The sequence below is a fragment of the Anabrus simplex genome, chromosome 3, assembly GCF_040414725.1.
Source record: "Anabrus simplex isolate iqAnaSimp1 chromosome 3, ASM4041472v1, whole genome shotgun sequence".
Classification (NCBI taxonomy): Eukaryota; Metazoa; Arthropoda; class Insecta; order Orthoptera; family Tettigoniidae; genus Anabrus; species Anabrus simplex.
The window spans coordinates 149,927,889-149,946,719 of NC_090267.1; the positions used below are offsets into that span (position 1 = coordinate 149,927,889).

General features: G+C 36.6%; 1 protein-coding gene across 2 annotated transcripts in view; it reads right to left on the minus strand.

Moving 5' to 3' along the window:
- Positions 1-3,488: 3,488 nt before the first annotated feature.
- The window catches only part of LOC136866103 (nuclear transcription factor Y subunit alpha), a 72,755-nt gene continuing 57,412 nt past the window's right edge, over positions 3,489-18,831 (minus strand). For both annotated transcript variants that reach the window (XM_067142781.2, XM_067142780.2), the window contains exons 8-9: positions 13,443-13,557; positions 3,489-9,533 (exon numbers count right to left, since the gene is read on the minus strand). In XM_067142781.2, coding sequence (XP_066998882.1) covers positions 9,468-9,533; positions 13,443-13,557 — 181 coding nt within the window. In that variant the 3' untranslated portion in view covers positions 3,489-9,467. The remainder of the gene's footprint in view (positions 9,534-13,442; positions 13,558-18,831) is intronic.

Below are 18,831 nucleotides of genomic sequence, written 5' to 3' on the forward strand. Positions count from 1 at the left end.
TACGAGTCCTTTTCTATGAATCTCCAACGCCTTGTTTCGGCACATACGATCATATGTTTTCTCCAAGTCCAAGAAGGCCATCAGTAAATCTTTACCCAATTCATAATGATGCTCTTGTAGTTGTCTTACTGCAAATATAAGGTCTACTGTGGACCTTGCTGATCTGAACCATACTGTTCTTCTCTTAACTCTTCTTCCACCCTCTTTCTGATTCTATTCTCCCAAATCTTCTCAAATACCTTTGCACAGTGACACATCAATGTGACACCCCTCTTAAAATATTTCCTACTCCCCTTAAAGATGGGTATGATTATCCACTTCTTCCAGTCTTCAGGGATCTTCCTCTCCTTCCATACTACTTTCAACACACAATAAAGCCACTGTTTCCTGACCTCTCCTGCTGCCTACACAATCTCAATATTCACTTCATCTAAACCTGGGGCTTACCCTCCTTTCCTCTTGTCCATTGCTACCTCCACTCCATGTTAAGTCTTTTTCTTTCTCCATGTTTCTTCCCTCCTCCATACTTATACTTTCCTCCTCAATGCATCCGTCTGGGTTTATTAGGTAGCATAATGCTATGTCCACTTTTTGGCTAAAATGAGTTTATTTCCGTTATGGGCTTGTTATACCAAGGCATACAAACTATGCAGAAGTGCTGTATGTCCAGACTCCCTTAGCCGAAATATCGGACAATGAAATTTTCATGAAGTGCAGAAACCCCTTATGTCCTGGACATAGGGGATTTCTGCAGAACACACAACATGCATTGTCAACCATCTCGTTTCTATAACCTGATTGATTCATTATTCTTTCCTGTTATTTAATCTGAGTTTATGTCAGACAAAGCAACATGTGTGAATCCACAGGTACTTTGATGATTGATTGATGCTTGTTGTTTAAAGGGGCCTAATATCTAGCTCATCGGCCTCTAATGATATGAAATGAGACGAAATGAAACGACAAATTAAAAACCCAAAATCCTCCACTGACAATAATTCAAAACGTGAGGACAAAGAATGAATGGATATGAATTTAAAACGATCAGTGGAACTGACCCACAGTGCCTCACATGCACAGAAGCCGGCGTAGAACAATAGTATTACTGACCAAGGGACTGCCTCAATAGCACGATACTGAAACGATGATGCTTATATTCAAAAGGAGTCTAAAATCCAAGTCATCAGCCCCTTGTAATGGTACTTATCGCTAGAAAAATAGAACTATGGCATTTGTCATGTTGCGATACTAATCAAGAGTAGCGTAGACTCGCGGGTATTCCACACATTATGGTACTACTCACAGGTATGAAATTCACACATGTATTACAGACCTAATGTGTTTCACACATTGCAGCACCCTTGACAGGCAATGCAAACCTATGGTGTTCATCACCTAAGTGTACTAACCACAAGGACTCGTACTATCCCGTGGTGTTCCTCATATAGTGGATACTAATCATAGGCAAGCCAAAACCTTGGGTTCCTTCATCCCATGGTGTCGCTCATATAGTGCTACTAATCATAGGTACTGTAAAAGCCATCGAGCCCTCATTTGCTACTAATCACAAACCTATTTGGTACCCAACATAGTGGTACTACGCGCAAGTAAAAGTGACCCATGGTGTTTCCCGCGTGGTGGTACTAATCACAAGTAGTCCCATGGTTCTTTTAGTAGTCTCTTACGACAGGCAGAGGATACCGTGGATGAATTCTTCGCCTGCGTTCCCCACCCACAGGGGGTCCAAGGGTACTGGATCTTGATCCAGTTAAAAAGAAAAGAGATTTAAGGCAAATTGTATAAGAGAGAAATATTGAAAAAAGCACGAGTAAAGAATCCACAATATGTGAATTGGAAGGGGACTGTCACTGAAAGCAGACCACATGGCTATGCTTGCGGGCAAGTTAATTATTGAATCGGGCCGATGACCTACATGTTAGGCCCCTTTAAAAACAAGCATAATCATCATCAATTATTGAATCGAGTGCACAAGGAAACTTTGAAGTCAAAATGGTTGGCAGTCAAGACATAGTAGATTACAAAGCTTAGTGGCCACAATTCTACTGAAGGAGTGCATTGTCTGTGGAATTGACAGGGAGACACATACCAATTTAAGGAATTCCACTACTCCTGTGAACACATAGGATCAGTAGTGGTTAGAGACTTGATTGATGGACTGCTGCAACATACATTCAGGTTGGCGTCCACGAGGATCATCCCTCCACCATCGGCAATATTAGCTTATCCAAGCCGCCTTCGTATCTTGGACACCAAACATGCTGATCTGCAACGTTTCCTTCCCTATCTATCTCACAGTCCCGATATTCAAGAATTTTATATCATGACCCATGACCCACAGTGGGGAAGAGAACCATCAATGTGAATGTGATTGACACTGAATATTATCCATTTGATTGTTTTGTGCTTAAGCCCATCATCAGAAGGTAAATGCAGTTAGTATATGGGCAAATAATATTCATCGTATTCTTGGGACAATATAGTTCGGCATAATGAACAGTATATTTGCCATTTATTGTCCTTAATAACTGAGGTTCCTTCATGCATTGCAGAAACCCCGTATGTCCACGACTTTATTTAATACTTTTCTCAATATGTGCTACAAATAGCAAATTGAAACTTTGTAGTAATACTCCTGTATGAAATCTCCATTCACCTACAAACTTTCAGTGCCCTGCTGCATAACACAACATAATTATGAAGCTTTTTGTTCCTCCTGAAAAAACAAATGGACATTTCTGCATTTCGTGATTATTAGGTAACATGTAACTTATATAATTTTTACGTATAATCTGTATTTAACATTATTAGAGCAACAAATTACTTTTTGTCAGTTTGCAAGGTTATAATGAACACATCTGTGAATTATTCAGACTATTTGAATGTTGTACTTAGTATATAAATATAGAGGACGGCACCTTTCCTCCTTTTCGCTTCTTTGTTGCACTAACACAGACAGGTCTTACGGCAATGACAGGCTGTGACCATGATCTTAGTTTAAAGTACAGCCCCAGCATTTGCCTGGTGTGAAAGTGGAAAATCAAGCAAAACCATCTTCAAGGCTGCTGACAGTAGGATTTGAGCCCATTATCTCCCAAATACAAACCTATAGCTACATGACCCAAACTGCATAGCCACCTTGCTCAGTGACTGCACCTTTCACATGATGCACCTGTCAATGAGTTAAGTGCAGAGGAGGACATTTTTGAATATCACTAAAATTGCCTGGTTTCTGGGGGCAAATACAAAATGTGGGCTTGGTCGTTAGAGTGTTAAAGGTACCAACCCTGTTTTTAAATGTTGTGTTGACCACATAAAAATGAAAGCCTCTTTCAGGAAGGACAACCATTGATCAATAAGACAAAAGCCAATTAGGCAATTTTAGATGTAAATGCTAAAAAGCTATTCATTAATGTAAAAAAGAATGAGAAACAGGATATAAAACAGAGAAACAGTTATAAACAAATCCATTCTTAGTAATATTTTTATTGTAAATAATATACTTCATTAACTGTACAAAAAAATGGATCTTTCAGCTTTGTGGAAATGCATAACAACGCTTCTTTTCTCAATCAACACAATAACTCCACAAATAAAATTATAAACATTTTTATCCATATTGTCACATACAGACATAGAAGTTTAAAAAAAATGTTTTAAAATACACAAACATTATGTAAAATGTTTACTACTGTGATTTATAAAAAAAAGAGGAAACATTTCAACAGAAACTTATTTTAAAAAATAACATCTAGCAGAAATATATAAAATTTTAGTACAGAATCACTAAGAAATGAGGTAGAGAATTTCATGTAAGGTGTAAGGTATAACAGATTTCAAATACTAAATGACTAGTAATATATGTGTGTGCAAATTTAACATGAGAAATATTTCCATATAATGTTTCAGAACAGCCATAGCAAGACAGACTTATTTTGAAACTAATTTACAGGGCAAGAATCAATAAACCTTAACTGAAATACTTCTCATGTGTAAGGGTTTATAACAATGAGAAAATTCAAGAGTATTCCAATGGCCTATGCTAACATGCCATACCTAAGAATTCTTAACTGAAACAACACAATTTTCACGATGATGCTTAATGTTGTTATTGTTTAAAGGAGCTGAACTGTGTACTTAAGAGCCCCTAAATATCCTTAATGACATTTCTTTTAACATTTTTATACAACAATACTGCTATAATTAAAATTGTTATAAATGGAGTGAGTTTACATGTAGCATTTTAAAATTGTAATAGAAAAGTATTTCAAACAATACATAACTTCATACGTTAGAAATGAAAGTACATTCTGGCCTTCTGCACAAAACCAAGAAGTTAGTCCAAATTGGCTCAAAATTTAAGGAAAGTTTCCATTTCCAAATTTCTTTAGAAACCTTGTGAATTAAACAAATGTGCAGGAAAATATTTTGACTTATAACAGAACAAGAACTGAGATACCCAACTATTAGTCAGGAAGTAAAGATTAATTTTGTTCAAATTGAATAATCCCATCTTCATGAGATAAAGCACCCTTAACAAGATTAACCAACATAGTTTTTTGGTCACGTCACATGCTTTTCTAAAATAAAAAACTTTTACAATCCTATTTCAACTTCTAAGAGCTTCTTTGTCAAGAGTTAGAGGTGGTGGTTATTGTTATAGCACATTACAAAAAGAGTATCAAATTATTATGTTAAACAGACAAATGGTTAATACTCTCTCAATTCATGGCAATTATTACCTTACCAAACCATGAGAATACCCTCTACCAAAACTTTGTCATACTTTCTAATAGTGATATTTTCCTAAGTATTGTCTCAATTACAAGAAATGAGCCAAAACAAGTCATGAGCCTGATTTCACAGTTCAACTGCTGTTTCTCAGTAGAAAAACATGAGGAAAATGTCTGTTTTGATGAAGTGCACCAAATGCTTTTTCTCATTTGACCAATTTGTGCCTACTTGCAGCCAACACTGAACGAACGTAACATTTTATTGGTGCAGAGAACTTGATTATTTGGTACTACACGATTTGTATGTCAAGTTATGCTTTGGTTACAAACCTAAACGTATATTTTCCTTATCTCTGTTTATCCATTCCCTATATTCTACCTCTGACAATGTCTTACCTACACGAGTATTTATAAGTTCTGCAAGGTATTGTGGTGAGAAATTAAGAGAAGAAAGGAGGTGCTTATAGAAAACCCAATCAACACATGGTATGTCTAAATAGTGCAATTTGTGAAATTCAAGCATGTGTTTCCAAGGCTTATGCAACATATGGTTGCTTAATAACAGACAGTCAAACAAAAAATGGAAAGAAATAAAATATAAATTTAAAATGCCCACTCAACCGTTATCATCTATTATGGAAATGCAACTCACAGGAAGATTAATGCAATGTAAAAAAATTGAGGAGCTTTCCCTTGAGAAGTCTTGATATATGCAGTGTCCAAGATTCATTAGTCAAGTAGAATGGCTTAGAGACAATAGGTCTGACAAGTGGCTAAAAAAAATTTTTAAGTCAGGATGAACAAGATGGCAAAATGAACCAAAGCTGCCTTTCTTTATGCTAGCCTGATATTGGTTTTTTGTTTTTGTTTGGCAAATCCTATCCTTTTCCTAGCTACCCGTCTTGAAAGTATATTCTTATGTATTTCATGGTCTTTCAGGGACTTATTTTGATAAGATGCTTTTCCTGTCAATATTTTCCTTATCTATGTTTATCCATTCCCTATATTCTACCTCTGACAATCTCTTACCTACACGAGTATTTATAACTTTTGGCATTAATGGACTATGCAGTTCCCAAAGGTAGTACTGATACTACATAGAATACACAAAAGCAACACATAAACAAGATAAAACAAAACTGCATGCCCATGCATACTGCATGCTGTTATCCAACCACAACTGGTAATGAAGCATAGAATTTGTATACAAACTTCTCAAAATACCTATTGGTCTTGGTGTTCCTATTCTGTTTCTATTATTCTCTACTTTTACCTTTTTTCAAACACAAGCACATGCGATTTCCCAGAATTAATGATAAACATCACATTAAAAGAATTTTTACAGGCAAGAAATTTGGAAAAGATTTTTCTTTTCAATTCATCATAGAATAAATGTAAAATGATCTCAAAATAACTTGAATTTTTAACCATCTTATAAAATTAACTATAAAATACCAACTGAAGGTCATTATACTCTAGAGAATAATACTGCTACCCAAAAAAAAAAAAAAGAAAAAAGGTCATGATTTATCTAAAATAAGCATTTACCAGATACCATAAAAGCCTAATACTAAATACAGCAGAAGCCCTATATAACAGGGTCCAATATACTACGGATTACAATTTAAAGTGATGAAGAGTGTGTCCCCCCAAAACTATACTTTATTAATTAATTAGTGAAATTCTTATTTTTGAAAGTCAGTAAATTAGTCTGTTTAAAAATGGGAAATCATGGAATAACATTTTCAAGACTGCTAATAGGTCGGAACTTGCTTTTTCGCCAGTCCAGCTATAAATACAGTAGTTCTAGACAATGTGTAAACACCCTGAGCTTTGATGTATAGTCATTTCAAGACAACAATCACATTAACGCTGTAGCTAAGCAATTCTTTCATCCTTGCAAGGCCCCAGCCAACAGGAAAAGTTACAGTACCTGTTAAGATCTGGAGAAATTAGGACTGCATTCCTGGAATATCACAGAAGAAACCAGAAACAAAGAATTCCTGAGCTATTTACAGCAGTTACATTTCTATGAATTCTTGCCAAGTTAAGTAGCAGTGTTCAAGGAACCAGTCAATAAAGCCCTTATCCACCTCACTGTCAACAAGTGTTAACTGTAGTACAGCATTGTTGCGCACGGTGTTGAATTCACAGTTCAATGCACGTCCATGACGCCAAAGAAAAGGAATGGGTTTTCTGCAAGGGATCAACTTAAAATAATTGATTTTGTGAAGAACAGGGGACAAGGGCAAATTTATCACATTAGTATGTTGCTGTATTTTTTTTGTCCTCACGCCCCATCATGTCACTGTACAGGCCACCTTCAGGATACTACCGGGTTGAAGTATATCCCCCAACAATCATGTTACATTGGGCTCTTACTGTATATAGTTGACAAAATACTGAAATAAGGTGCCCACAGTACACATCATGCCGAATACACAAATAACAGGATTTTATTTTAAAGATTTGGCATCATTTACAGTTCAGACCTTGACAAGTGGTAATCTACTATCTGCTCTCCTGCCTTTCTTTTACGGGTTTCTAAATTTTTAACCCTGAATCAGAATGACAGTAAGAATTTGCTCTGAAAAGGTAAAAAAATGTATAAGACAAGCAGTGTCACTGCTTTTGATTTCAATTTAAGTTACTTGATTTCAAAAATATAATGTTGCAAATATGTTATCTAATGAGTAATTATTGAGCTACTCCCAAAAAAATTCTAGTTCTTGTTATAATGTTACCAAAGTTGAATGATTTCAAAATAAATTGATGCCTTTCTTCAACAAAAGTACTCTCACACAGTTTCAATCCTGTCTTCTCCAAATTTTGGGGGAATCCTTCTGACTTATAAGAAATAAAATGTGTCTACTTATCTTTATAGACCAACTGTAATAAATTCTTGTAACAAAGGCAAAACTTTGGAAAATTTAGTTGTTATAAATATCCTGAATTGAAGGTTTCTAAGAAATTCCACTTTTCAATGAGAGCCTTTTGCCCGCAGTCCACATACAACTAAGAAAAAAAAAACTGTAATTTGGACACGGAAGGCAATAGACAAAATCATAACAATAAACCTAACAACTTTATAATTTAACATATTTTTAACCTTAGACAAAATTTGGCATTAGCACTTTTTATGAAAATTTAGCAGCTTAATTTAAACTTTTATCGGTCTAATAATTTGTTAATTATCATACCACAAAATTTGACCATAATATTCATTTCACAAAGATACTAACAGAGAAAAGTGTTATACTTATTGGACCATCTCATATATTACTGTAGAGGAAGGACTAAAAACATTTGTTTGCAATGGTGTGTATAGAATCATTTCTCTACCATGATTATTTTACATCGTTTGTTTTCATTCATTTTGATTTCCGTAACTCTTCCTTGTTTTCCACACTTCTCTGGCCTATGCTTTCCTTAAATTTGCTTAAATTCTCCATTCCTAATTCACGGAATTGCAGTTGACCACCTCTCTTACTAACTAAACCACATGATCCCAATCTCGTATGTGAATAAAATGTGTACAGAAATAGGTTTATTCATGAATGAAAATAGTAACAAATCACTAGCACGAATATTATCTTCCAATTGAATTATACATATGGTATTTTGACATGATTAATAGAAGTTCCAATCAAAATCAGTAGTAATTAGCATATGCTTGACAGGAATCTGACTTATACTAAGTGAAATGTTAAATACTTCAGACAGCTTAATAAGGTAATTCCATTACTCACTTGGGAAAATAAATCTAAAACAAACAAAAAAGAAAATAAAAATGGTCCTTCCATCATATGATAAAGAAATATTTAGTTCCAGAATATACTATTTCATGCCATATACAACTGCATAGGAAACAACTTAAAATAGTATTCTCAAAGAAGAAATATTCAAACACGCATAGATAACGCAAGAAATAGAATGCATTGATAGCCTTGATAGCATACAGGGATCCTATTCAATTCTAACGGGCATCGAAAACCAGTTCATATCATTACAATGAGTATCCTTTGTATATTAAGAACAAATTATTTCAACTTTTATACTATGTCTGTATGTGCAATGGACAGAAAAACAAGAAATATTCTTTCAGCACAACTTAACAACATTCAAGTGACACTCGAAAGAAAGAAAGAAAGAAATGTGAATGTAAACAAGCTATGTGAAGAATAATGTGAAGATGAGGAACATAATATCTATAAAAATATTGGTGCAGAAGTTTCATTTTTTTGACAGAACATATAACAGAGCGAAAAATACAATAACAAGAAACATTACTTAGGAGGATTCTAAAGATGAACGTAACTTCAGGAAAGAAAAAAATCCTGTCCATATCATCTTTAGCCTTAATACTGGTCAACGAAGACCAGTAATTTATAAGTACATAAATATACACATACACCTCAATGTTCTCTACATCTCATAAATAAGTCACTTTGGATGTTCAGTATTTCAGAAATCCAATAATGTACAGGTCCGACACATTTTGTACTTTTAAGGCTTCTCACAGTCTGTAAACAAAGAAACAATCACACGTGAAACTGGCTTAGAGACACTGAAGCATAATGCAAGCATTATCCCCAGTACATTTCACAGCAGCAAAACCACACGACTGTTTAGCTGCAATGCTTTCGTCGCTGTTCTTAGCATGACAGTTCAACGAAGTTGTTACGTATCTCTGACACGGACACAAGTGTAGACATTCTATTGGCCGTCAGCTCCTACCGATAGTGGATCAGAGATCATGTCTGGCAAAGCTGTACCTCCACTCTGTAACAAAAGAGAACATAATGATAGGTATTTTATCCTAAGATAGAAATAACAGCCCTAGGAAAATTCAACAATGTTCTCATCAAATAAACTGTATCATTAGAGGCAATAATTATAATCCTTAACTGTTGATGTAACCATTACCAGCCATGATTTATTTTGGTTTGATTCACTGGGAGAAGAAAGCCTACATAAATTAGAGTAGGCACCTCTACAGTCCGAGCCACACAGCCCAGCGGTCAGTCTTATTTATTGGCTTTCCTAACTAAGTTGCTGCCTCTTGCATCAGACATCCCCTCAGGGAATCTCTTAAGGGTGAGTAAATCTTCAAATTCATGGACAAAATCAAAATTGTTGGACCAACCATAAATTGAACCCAAGCAAAAAAGGAGAGATTCTATTTTTACACCTTTGTACACACATACATCTTCATTGGAATGGCATGTCTTTTAGTGATCAGTCAGCAAGTCGCTCTGAATTAACTAGGTGCCTCCATAATTCTGTATCTGCAACCAGCACTGTGTATTTGAAGAAACTAGGTACCTCCACAGCCCTCTATTTGCAACTAGCCCCGTGTATCTATCTACTACAGTTCCCGCCTTTTACCCTGAAATTATTAGAAACAGAATCTAATAATCATTGCCTAAGTCTCCCTCAGCTTCTTTCGCCCTCAATGACAAGTTCTCCATTCGTCTCATAATATGCATATCGAGTTTATCTTATCTCTTCCCCACTGTTCGTACCAGAGATCATTCTGGCTACTTTCACATATGTTACCTCAAGATTACGAATAAGATATGAATCTACCCACCTTTCACTACTGTACAACAAAGTTGGTCTGAAAATAGAATGATATAAGGATAATTTTGTTTGAGAATGCAATTTTTTCTTACAAAATATTGTTTAATGAAACTGTCTGTTCACTGCATTGATTTTGTTACAATGATTTGATTTCACTTACTATACTACCATCCTGGACTTAAAATGATCCATCTGTTCCAGTTTTGCATTCCTGCCTGCCACTGAATACCCTCACGTTTCTTTCCAACTAACATCAATTAAGTACTGGAAATGTTAATTTTCATATTCTTACTGCATCCCTTTTTAAGCTCCAAAATATTATGTTGTAAGTTTCTGACACAATCTGCCAGTAAGACATGTCTTCACCTTAAGCCAAACTGCTTACTACATTTTGACTCTACTGAATCCCTTCATGTCATGTTCAACTTTTGAATAAATGAATAATAAGGGTGGGAGATTACAGCCTTGTCTAAACCTTCTAACTCCTTAGAACCTAGAACTAGTTTTATCATCAAATATCACTATAGCCTGTCTGTCAATATAAAGGCATTTGATTGCTTCTGACAACCAAGCCTTCATCTACAATACCTCTATATGGAACATCTATTTGCTCAATACTCTCCGAGCCTTCTCTAGATTTCCGATGTCGCGATAAGATCTATCTGTGTTGATGCGAACCATGTGTGCCATCCTGGTGGCAAGTTTGGGTACTAATTGGTGGATAACAGAAATAGCAGAAAAGAATATAAGTTCATGCTAAGATGTCAGATATCAAAACTCCTGAAAATGTGGATACTACAAGAAAGTGGAAAGGGAACAAACACTGTTGTGTTGAAAAATGGCTGAGTTGTGGCAAAGTCTTGTCAAGTTTCTTGCACACAGAAATTGAAATGTTCTTCGCAGAGAAGAAGCAATCAAATGAAGTGTTTTCTGATAGAGAGTTGTTACAGAAATTGGCTTTCATTTCAGATATTGCTGCGGTGTATTCTACGCGAGAGGTATTTTATTTCCCTCAAGTCCACCAGCAAGCCGGTTGGGACCCCCCTATCTGCCACCTGGGACGCGCCACGTGGGAGTATCACCTCACACCCTGCTACGTCAGTGTAGTAGGTTCGAGGGAAACTTGTCTTCGAATTGTACTTTTCCTGTAGACAGTCGGCTGGTACTCACATCCTTGTGTATTAGAACTGTTATAACTTTTGTCAAGGTTTAATTATTTCAAATTCTAATGAACTTTGATCATTGCATTCATAATGGAGTGATTTTGAATTCTTTAGTAAAGGTGAATAACATTTAGAAATAAGCTTGAACATTTCTAATGAAGTGACTTTTAAAGATAAGAATTCCATAATGTTGCCATTGATGCTTTCACGGCCTGTACTCAGGGACAAGATACTGTATGTTACTTTCCTACTTGATTACAAGCGGTACCGGTTTCAACCACTATTCCGGGTCATCATCAGCCGATCACTTAAAATATAAAGAACAATGCATAGAAACTGCAAATGGTGAAAGATTTATACCGCCTATTGTTTTCCTATGCATTATTCTTTATATTTTAAGTGATCGGCTGATGATGACCCGGAACAGTGGTCGAAACCGGTAGCGCTTGTAATCGACTAGGAATGTAACATTACATTTCTAATTCTACTTGTATTGAAAAGGTTGAACCATTATATATCCTATTTCAATTTAATAATGAAGTGAATGGCATTTATGAATCAAACTTTTCTCATAGACACTAGCCATCAATGAGTGCAATAGTATAGTAGAATTATTTTGGACATTAAACCCAGTGCCGACGTAAAGTTGTAGGGTACTTTTATAACTAATTTTGGTGTTAATCATTTCATCGGACACTCAAAAACCAGTGCTGACATGTGCATTAGAACATTTATTATTTCAGTGCAAGTAGACTGTATGAATCTCATTCAACTCTCAGTATTTTTTCTCTAAGTTTTGTGGAAAGCCAACACACATTCGAGAAGCTTCGAACTTGGAACAATTTAGTTTCAAGTGAAAAATCACCACTAGTTCATTTCATGTGTGAATTTAAACATATATTTTTAACACGGAACAAGTGTGTAGGTTCTAGTGACCACAGAACCTACTCAGTGATCATAAATTGAAGCCGTGTTTCTATAATCATACAAAAACTCATTCTGGTGTTCGGAGGACAGTTAATATTGGACACTTGCATTAAGTAAAACAGTGAGTGATTATCCCGCTGCAAGACCTTCTACAACGACCAACGTGGGAATATGGTACCATGGTGATGGCTGCCAACAAGGAATATATTCAGTTCCCAAGAAAGAGTTTATTATTTAAGTTAGAACCTCTCATCTGTACACTGCTTCAAGCTATTACCGCTCATGGCCCTGTAAAGACAATAATTTGCTCTACCATAATAAATTCAGTGATTAAAAATTCATTAATTAGTCAGGCAATTCTTGGTAGTAGTAGTATTAGTAGTAGTTTTTTAACCCCTTTACACTAGGCTCTTCCTTTGTTCAAACTCATAAAATTCAACATTAATTTTTTTGTTTTATTTTGCTGCCCTCAATGGAGGTGTGTGATTTGTGCAGTGGCTTAGTTGCTGGGTTTCCACCCACACAGCTGATGTTCGAATTCTGGTCAATCCTGGGAAGAAATTTTTAACTGAAATACCACGTGGTATCAAGAAGGGCATCTGGCCTTAAAACTTCCAGACAAAACCAAAATGAGCCTGGGTTGCTCCAGCACTGCTAAAAATAACTGGCATCCTTCTTAGCCATCAATTTAACTTTTGAAACCTCTACAAGTCACACTTTTTTTTGGCCCAGCTTACTATCATTCTTATGGAGACAAGAGTAAAGTAAATATTAAAGTGGTATAGGATTTTGAAAATAATTTAAGAAACTGCTATGAATAGAATGAAACAGAACTGAAAGAAGAAACGTTCCCTTTCCAAAATATGTCTTTCTTAACGTTTGAAAGAGATTTATTTAAACTAAAGAAATGAGGTACCAAATTTTCAAATACTGGTATCTTATTTATGTTCTCAAACCAACAATGTTAATAGCTCTGGATAACTAACATGCAACAACTGAAAAAAAAATGAAAGCTCACCTCAATCACAAGCGCTGAACCAATGTTGTCTGTATCTACTTGGGCACTGGTGGAAGTCACTGGAATGCTGATTGTTCTCGTGTGGTGATGGTGATGGTTATGATGATTTTGCATACTGTTAACATCAAAACACCATCAAAGCCATTACATAATTATTTTTATTTTCCCATAAGGGAACTTCAGTAATGCAATGGCAAATTTAAAAACAACTGAGAGTGATTATGTTATAGCTTTCATTAAAGTGGTTATTAGGACAGTTGTTAAAATTCAGTTCATCCAGTGTCTTGAGGTGCTTATAGTTTAAATATTGTGATTTATCTCATCCATGGGACATCTTAATATATGGAGAATAAAAAAATATAGTACATTAAAGTTGGTTTTGTTTACAACACGGATGTGGTTAGACAACTAATAATGATGATGATGCTTGTTGTTTAAAGGGGCCTAACGTCGAGGTCATCGGCCCCTAATGGTACAAAATAAGACAAAATGTCCTGACAAATTAAAAGTCCGAAATCCTCCACTGACCAGAATTCAAAGCGTGAGGACAAAGAATGAGTGGATGGATGGATATGAATTTAAAACGATCAGTGGAATCGACCCACAGTGCCTCACATGCACAGAAGCTGGCATAAAACAATAGTATTACTGACCAAGGGACTGCTTGTATAGCGCGATGCTGAATCGATTATGCTTGTAGTCGAAACGGGTCCAAAATCCAAGTCATCGGCCCCTCATAATGGTACTTATCACTAGGAAGGTAGAACCATGCTAATTATCATTTGGCGGTGCTAATCAGAAGTAGCGTAGACTCACGGTACTCCACACATTATGGTAGTAGTTAACATTCAGTTCATCCAGTGTCTTGAGGTGCTTGTAGTTTAAATATTGTGATTTATCTCATCCAGGGGATATCTTAATATTTGTAGAATAAAAAATATAGTACATTAAAGTTGGTTTTGTTTACAACACTGATGTGGTTAGACAACTAATAATAATGATGATGCTTGTTGTTTAAAGGGGCCTAACATAGAGGGCATCGGCCCTTAATGGTACGAAATGAGACAAAATGTCCTGACAAATTAAAAGTCCGAAATCCTCCACTGACCAGAATTCAAAGCGTGAGGACAAAGAATGAGTGGATGGATGGATATGAATTTAAAACGATCAGTGGAACTGACCCACAGTGCCTCACATGCACAGAAGCTGGCACAAAACAATAGTATTACTGACCAAGGGACTGCTTCTATAGCGCGATGCTGAATCAATTATGACTGTAGTCGAAACGGGCCCAAAATCCAGGTCATCGGCCCCTCATAATGGTACTTATCACTAGGAAAGTAGAACCATGCTATTTGTCATTTGGCGGTACTAATCAAAAGTAGCATAGACTTGCGGTATCCCACAGATGGTGGTACTATTCACAGGTAGTGTAATGCGCACATGTAACACAGACCTATGGTGTTTCGCACATTGCGGCGCTATTTATAGGCAACGCAAACCTATGGTGTTCCTCACGTAAGTGGACTAACCACAGGAACACGAACTATCTCGTGGTATTCCTCACATAGTGGGAACTAAGTATAGGCAAGGCAGAACGATGGTGTCGCTCATCCCATGGTGTTGCTCACATAGGGGTATGAATCACAGGTACTGTAATACCCTCATCCTGATTCACACACTGTCACGACTAATCACAAACCTGTTGCGTACCTAACATAGTGGTACTACGGGCAAGTAAATGCGATCCATGGTGTTCCCTGCATGATGGTACTAATTACAAGTAGTCTCATGGTTCTAATTTGATCATCCCTTGGTCGCCCCTTTTAGTCGCCTCTTACGACAGGCAGGGAATACCGCGGGTGTATTGTACATGTGCGTCCCCCACCCGCAGGGTGTGGTTAGACAACTAAGATGTCTGAAAGAAAAAAAACAGAAAGACAAATACACCTATGATTGATAGAAGAAGAGGGTTGAAAAAGTAGTAGCATTTATGAGACCCACCCCTTTGAAGTAAATATTGAGAGAGTCAGATTTCTTAAGAGTAATTACCATTTTTTAGCTAACAAATTAATTAAAGAACACAGAATTAGGTGACAAAGTCAAAAATATGAAAATTCATACAAATCACTCAATACATTCATTTGATATAATTAATATGTATCCTAGTATCCCATTATATGAAATCTGTAACATCATTAATAGCAATTAGAGTAAATATAATAAAGGTAAGTCAACAAGAAATCCAGAAATTAAAATCTATTTTAAAACTAGTTCTAGAGAATAACTATTTCTGTTTCGATAAAACAATATCAACAAAAAGAACTGGCCATGGGTTCACCGGCCTCGAGAATTTTGGCCGAAATCTATTTAGATCATTTGGAGCATAATAAAATCACGAATAACGAAGATTTTAGTAATATTTGGGTAAGTTATATAGGGCAATAACAGTGTGACACTACCCTTTCAAATTTAAATTAACTCAACCTGCACATCAAATTTACTGTAGTCTGAATCCCATTGAGTTCTTAACTATTTAGACCTTACCATTAACCCAATGGACTCTCATTTAAATACCCCCGGCGTGTCACACTGACTCAGATTTAAATCCCAGTGGAGAAGCTGTTTGTTTAGCACAATAGAAAATATATTGTAAAAAGAGAACTATAGAAAATATTAACCTGAAATTTTGTCATTAGGTGAATGAATACATGTACTCACTTAAAATGGTGTTTTTGTATGATAGATTTCAAAGCAATCAGGGAGATGTAGTGGAATTTTGCACTTCTTGCACTGCCACATTGTCTTGCTTATTTTCTTCAGCTTTGAGCACACAAAACATTGCTTAGAGGGATTGTTGTTCTTTTCAGTACTAGGGATATGCATGGGAAAATGAGCCCAATTTCTAGCTTGTAGCCTAAGAGGGGTTGTACTAGGTGAAGGTCGTCCCCTGACCTTGTAATCAGGCAGCTGCATGGTTGCAAGTAACTGTGTCGCTATGGCCACACGGAAGTCTGTGCAGTAGGGTTTCCTGCACTCCAACTGTGAGAAAGTACAGTACACTACTAAGGAACTGAAAGGACAAATGTCTAGAAGAGAGACAAATATTTCTCTCTACCCTTTGATTGTTTGCCTCATGATGGGAAAAAGGGCATGACCTGATCTTGTAAATCTACTCCCCTCATCCCATCTTGGTATCCATAGGCCAGTTTTGTTTTTGTATTTCATCCCATGGCACTTGTCAGTGCCTTCACCTGATTTTCCCGTTGATGTAATATATGCTGTCGTGTGTTTTGAAGGAAGAAAATGAACACCTTTGTTATCCTTCCACTTGAGGCACAAAATGATGTTGGATGACCACATTTGGTATTCACCTCTTTGTAGTACTTTAGATGAAATATCAGGTGGCATGGGTTTTTTTTTTTCCCTGTTGGGCCTGACAGTTCCAACAATACCGTATTTACTTGCGTATTAGACCCCCTTTTCCCCCACTTTTACAGCCAAAAAAAACTAAAGGGGGGGAGGGTCCAATATGCGATAACCTCAAATTCTGTGCAGTGAACACATGACTTCTAGGCTATAAAGGGCTATAAATTGTACATGTAAACATTCAACACTCTTCTTTAACAAAACTATGAATGTATTTGAGTTATACCAGCTATTTTCATTGGAATGCAGTGTTTCTAAATGTAAAAAGTCAATAAATGGAGAACACGACTTTTAAATAGTCATATCACGTCATTTGTTTTGCCTCATTAATTCCTCTGATGAGGTTGACGTCAGGAAGGGCATGCAGTCGTAAAAACTTGCTGCGAAGATTCGTCTTACCTTATACTCTACCCCGTAGAGAAAAGGGATAAAGGTATCGTATTATCATATTATGCAATATTGATACAAAATAACTCAATGGCTTGTCATTTGTCTCTGGCAGTTGAGCAGTAGGCTTACCACACAGTAAACCTGATCACTGCTTTCATTTTAATTATCTCGCGCCCCTAACTTCCCTGCTACCGGCGTGTTGTCATTCCAAGTGACATCATCTTCACTGCCATCCACTGCAATTGAGACCAAGAGCATTCAAGGTCCCGTCTTTTTGAACCTTTTAAAAATAGTTTTGTTCCCAACTATAGAGCCCAAACTGTGTGAAGCTACTCCCAAATGGTTTCCGGAGATGATCTCTGATATTCCCACCTGGTGTATGTGTAGAAGAAGTCACTCCTCCTCAATAAAGCCGCGTTGTTGAAAGCGTGCCAAACCACCAGCTGATAACTAGCTTATGTTACGAGTTGTATTTCCAAATGTAATACACAGTGACTGGAAGCATTCTTTTGATAACTGCACCTGTTGAAAGCCAGACCCTTATTTTTAAGCATATTTCATGCTTGTTCTCTACATTTATCACATCAGGATTTACCTAAACAGCTGTAAATGAGATAAGAGAGACTGACTGCACTGTTTAGGTTAGGCATGCTATAGCCCGGATAGTGCCAAAAGTTCCACGACAGAAAGATTAAAAATAAATAACACGAAAGTTTGCCGCATTTATGGATATCTACAGGTGTGGAGGTAATGCGTTTTATTATCGTAATGTTTTGAACGTTCGTTGTCACCCATTTTTTATTAACGCATACCCTAGTATGTTTTGTTTGGAGTCTCCTAAAATAATTGAAAGTAAGTGGGGACATAAAAAAATCAATATTATTATTACTTGTTAGGTACGTTGCAGAGTAAAACAATTGTGATTGGACTGTTTTTATCATGTTTCAAACCTACTTCTCTCCCAAGAAACCTTACATTGGCCTGAGTTACGAGATATTAAACAATCACTTTGTTAATGATCTCGCCTGCCTATATTAATAGGCCTAGCCACAACCGTGAATATGTCTTAACTAAAGTAAACTAGTTTCCTCATCCCGAGGTGGTGCAGTTATTTTTTTAGACAGGCCCCCAGGGGAAGGGAGTTACATGTACCATTCTCACCGCAAATCAACCTTCCTGCCATTCATATAAATCTCTGGCAGTGCGGCACCAGAAATTGAACTCTGGCTCCCGGGAAAGGCAGCCAATTGTGCTAACCATTACGCTGGCGGACATTCTTTACTACAAAACAGACACATATACAGGACTGATGTGTGCTTGCAATGCACGGATCAGACACGAAACTATTCACCTATTTGTGTGACGTCATCAGAGCTGCAGTAGGCCTATGCTACGAAGGCAGGCATTTCTTAACTACGAAACACAGATGTAACACATGACTTTGGCGTGTTTTCATTGCGTGGGTCGTACAGACGAAACTATTCACAAATTTGTGTGATGTCATCACAGCTGCATACGGCTTGTAGCTGCTTCGAAGCGGAATTGCCGTTCTTCTATCACGAATTATGTT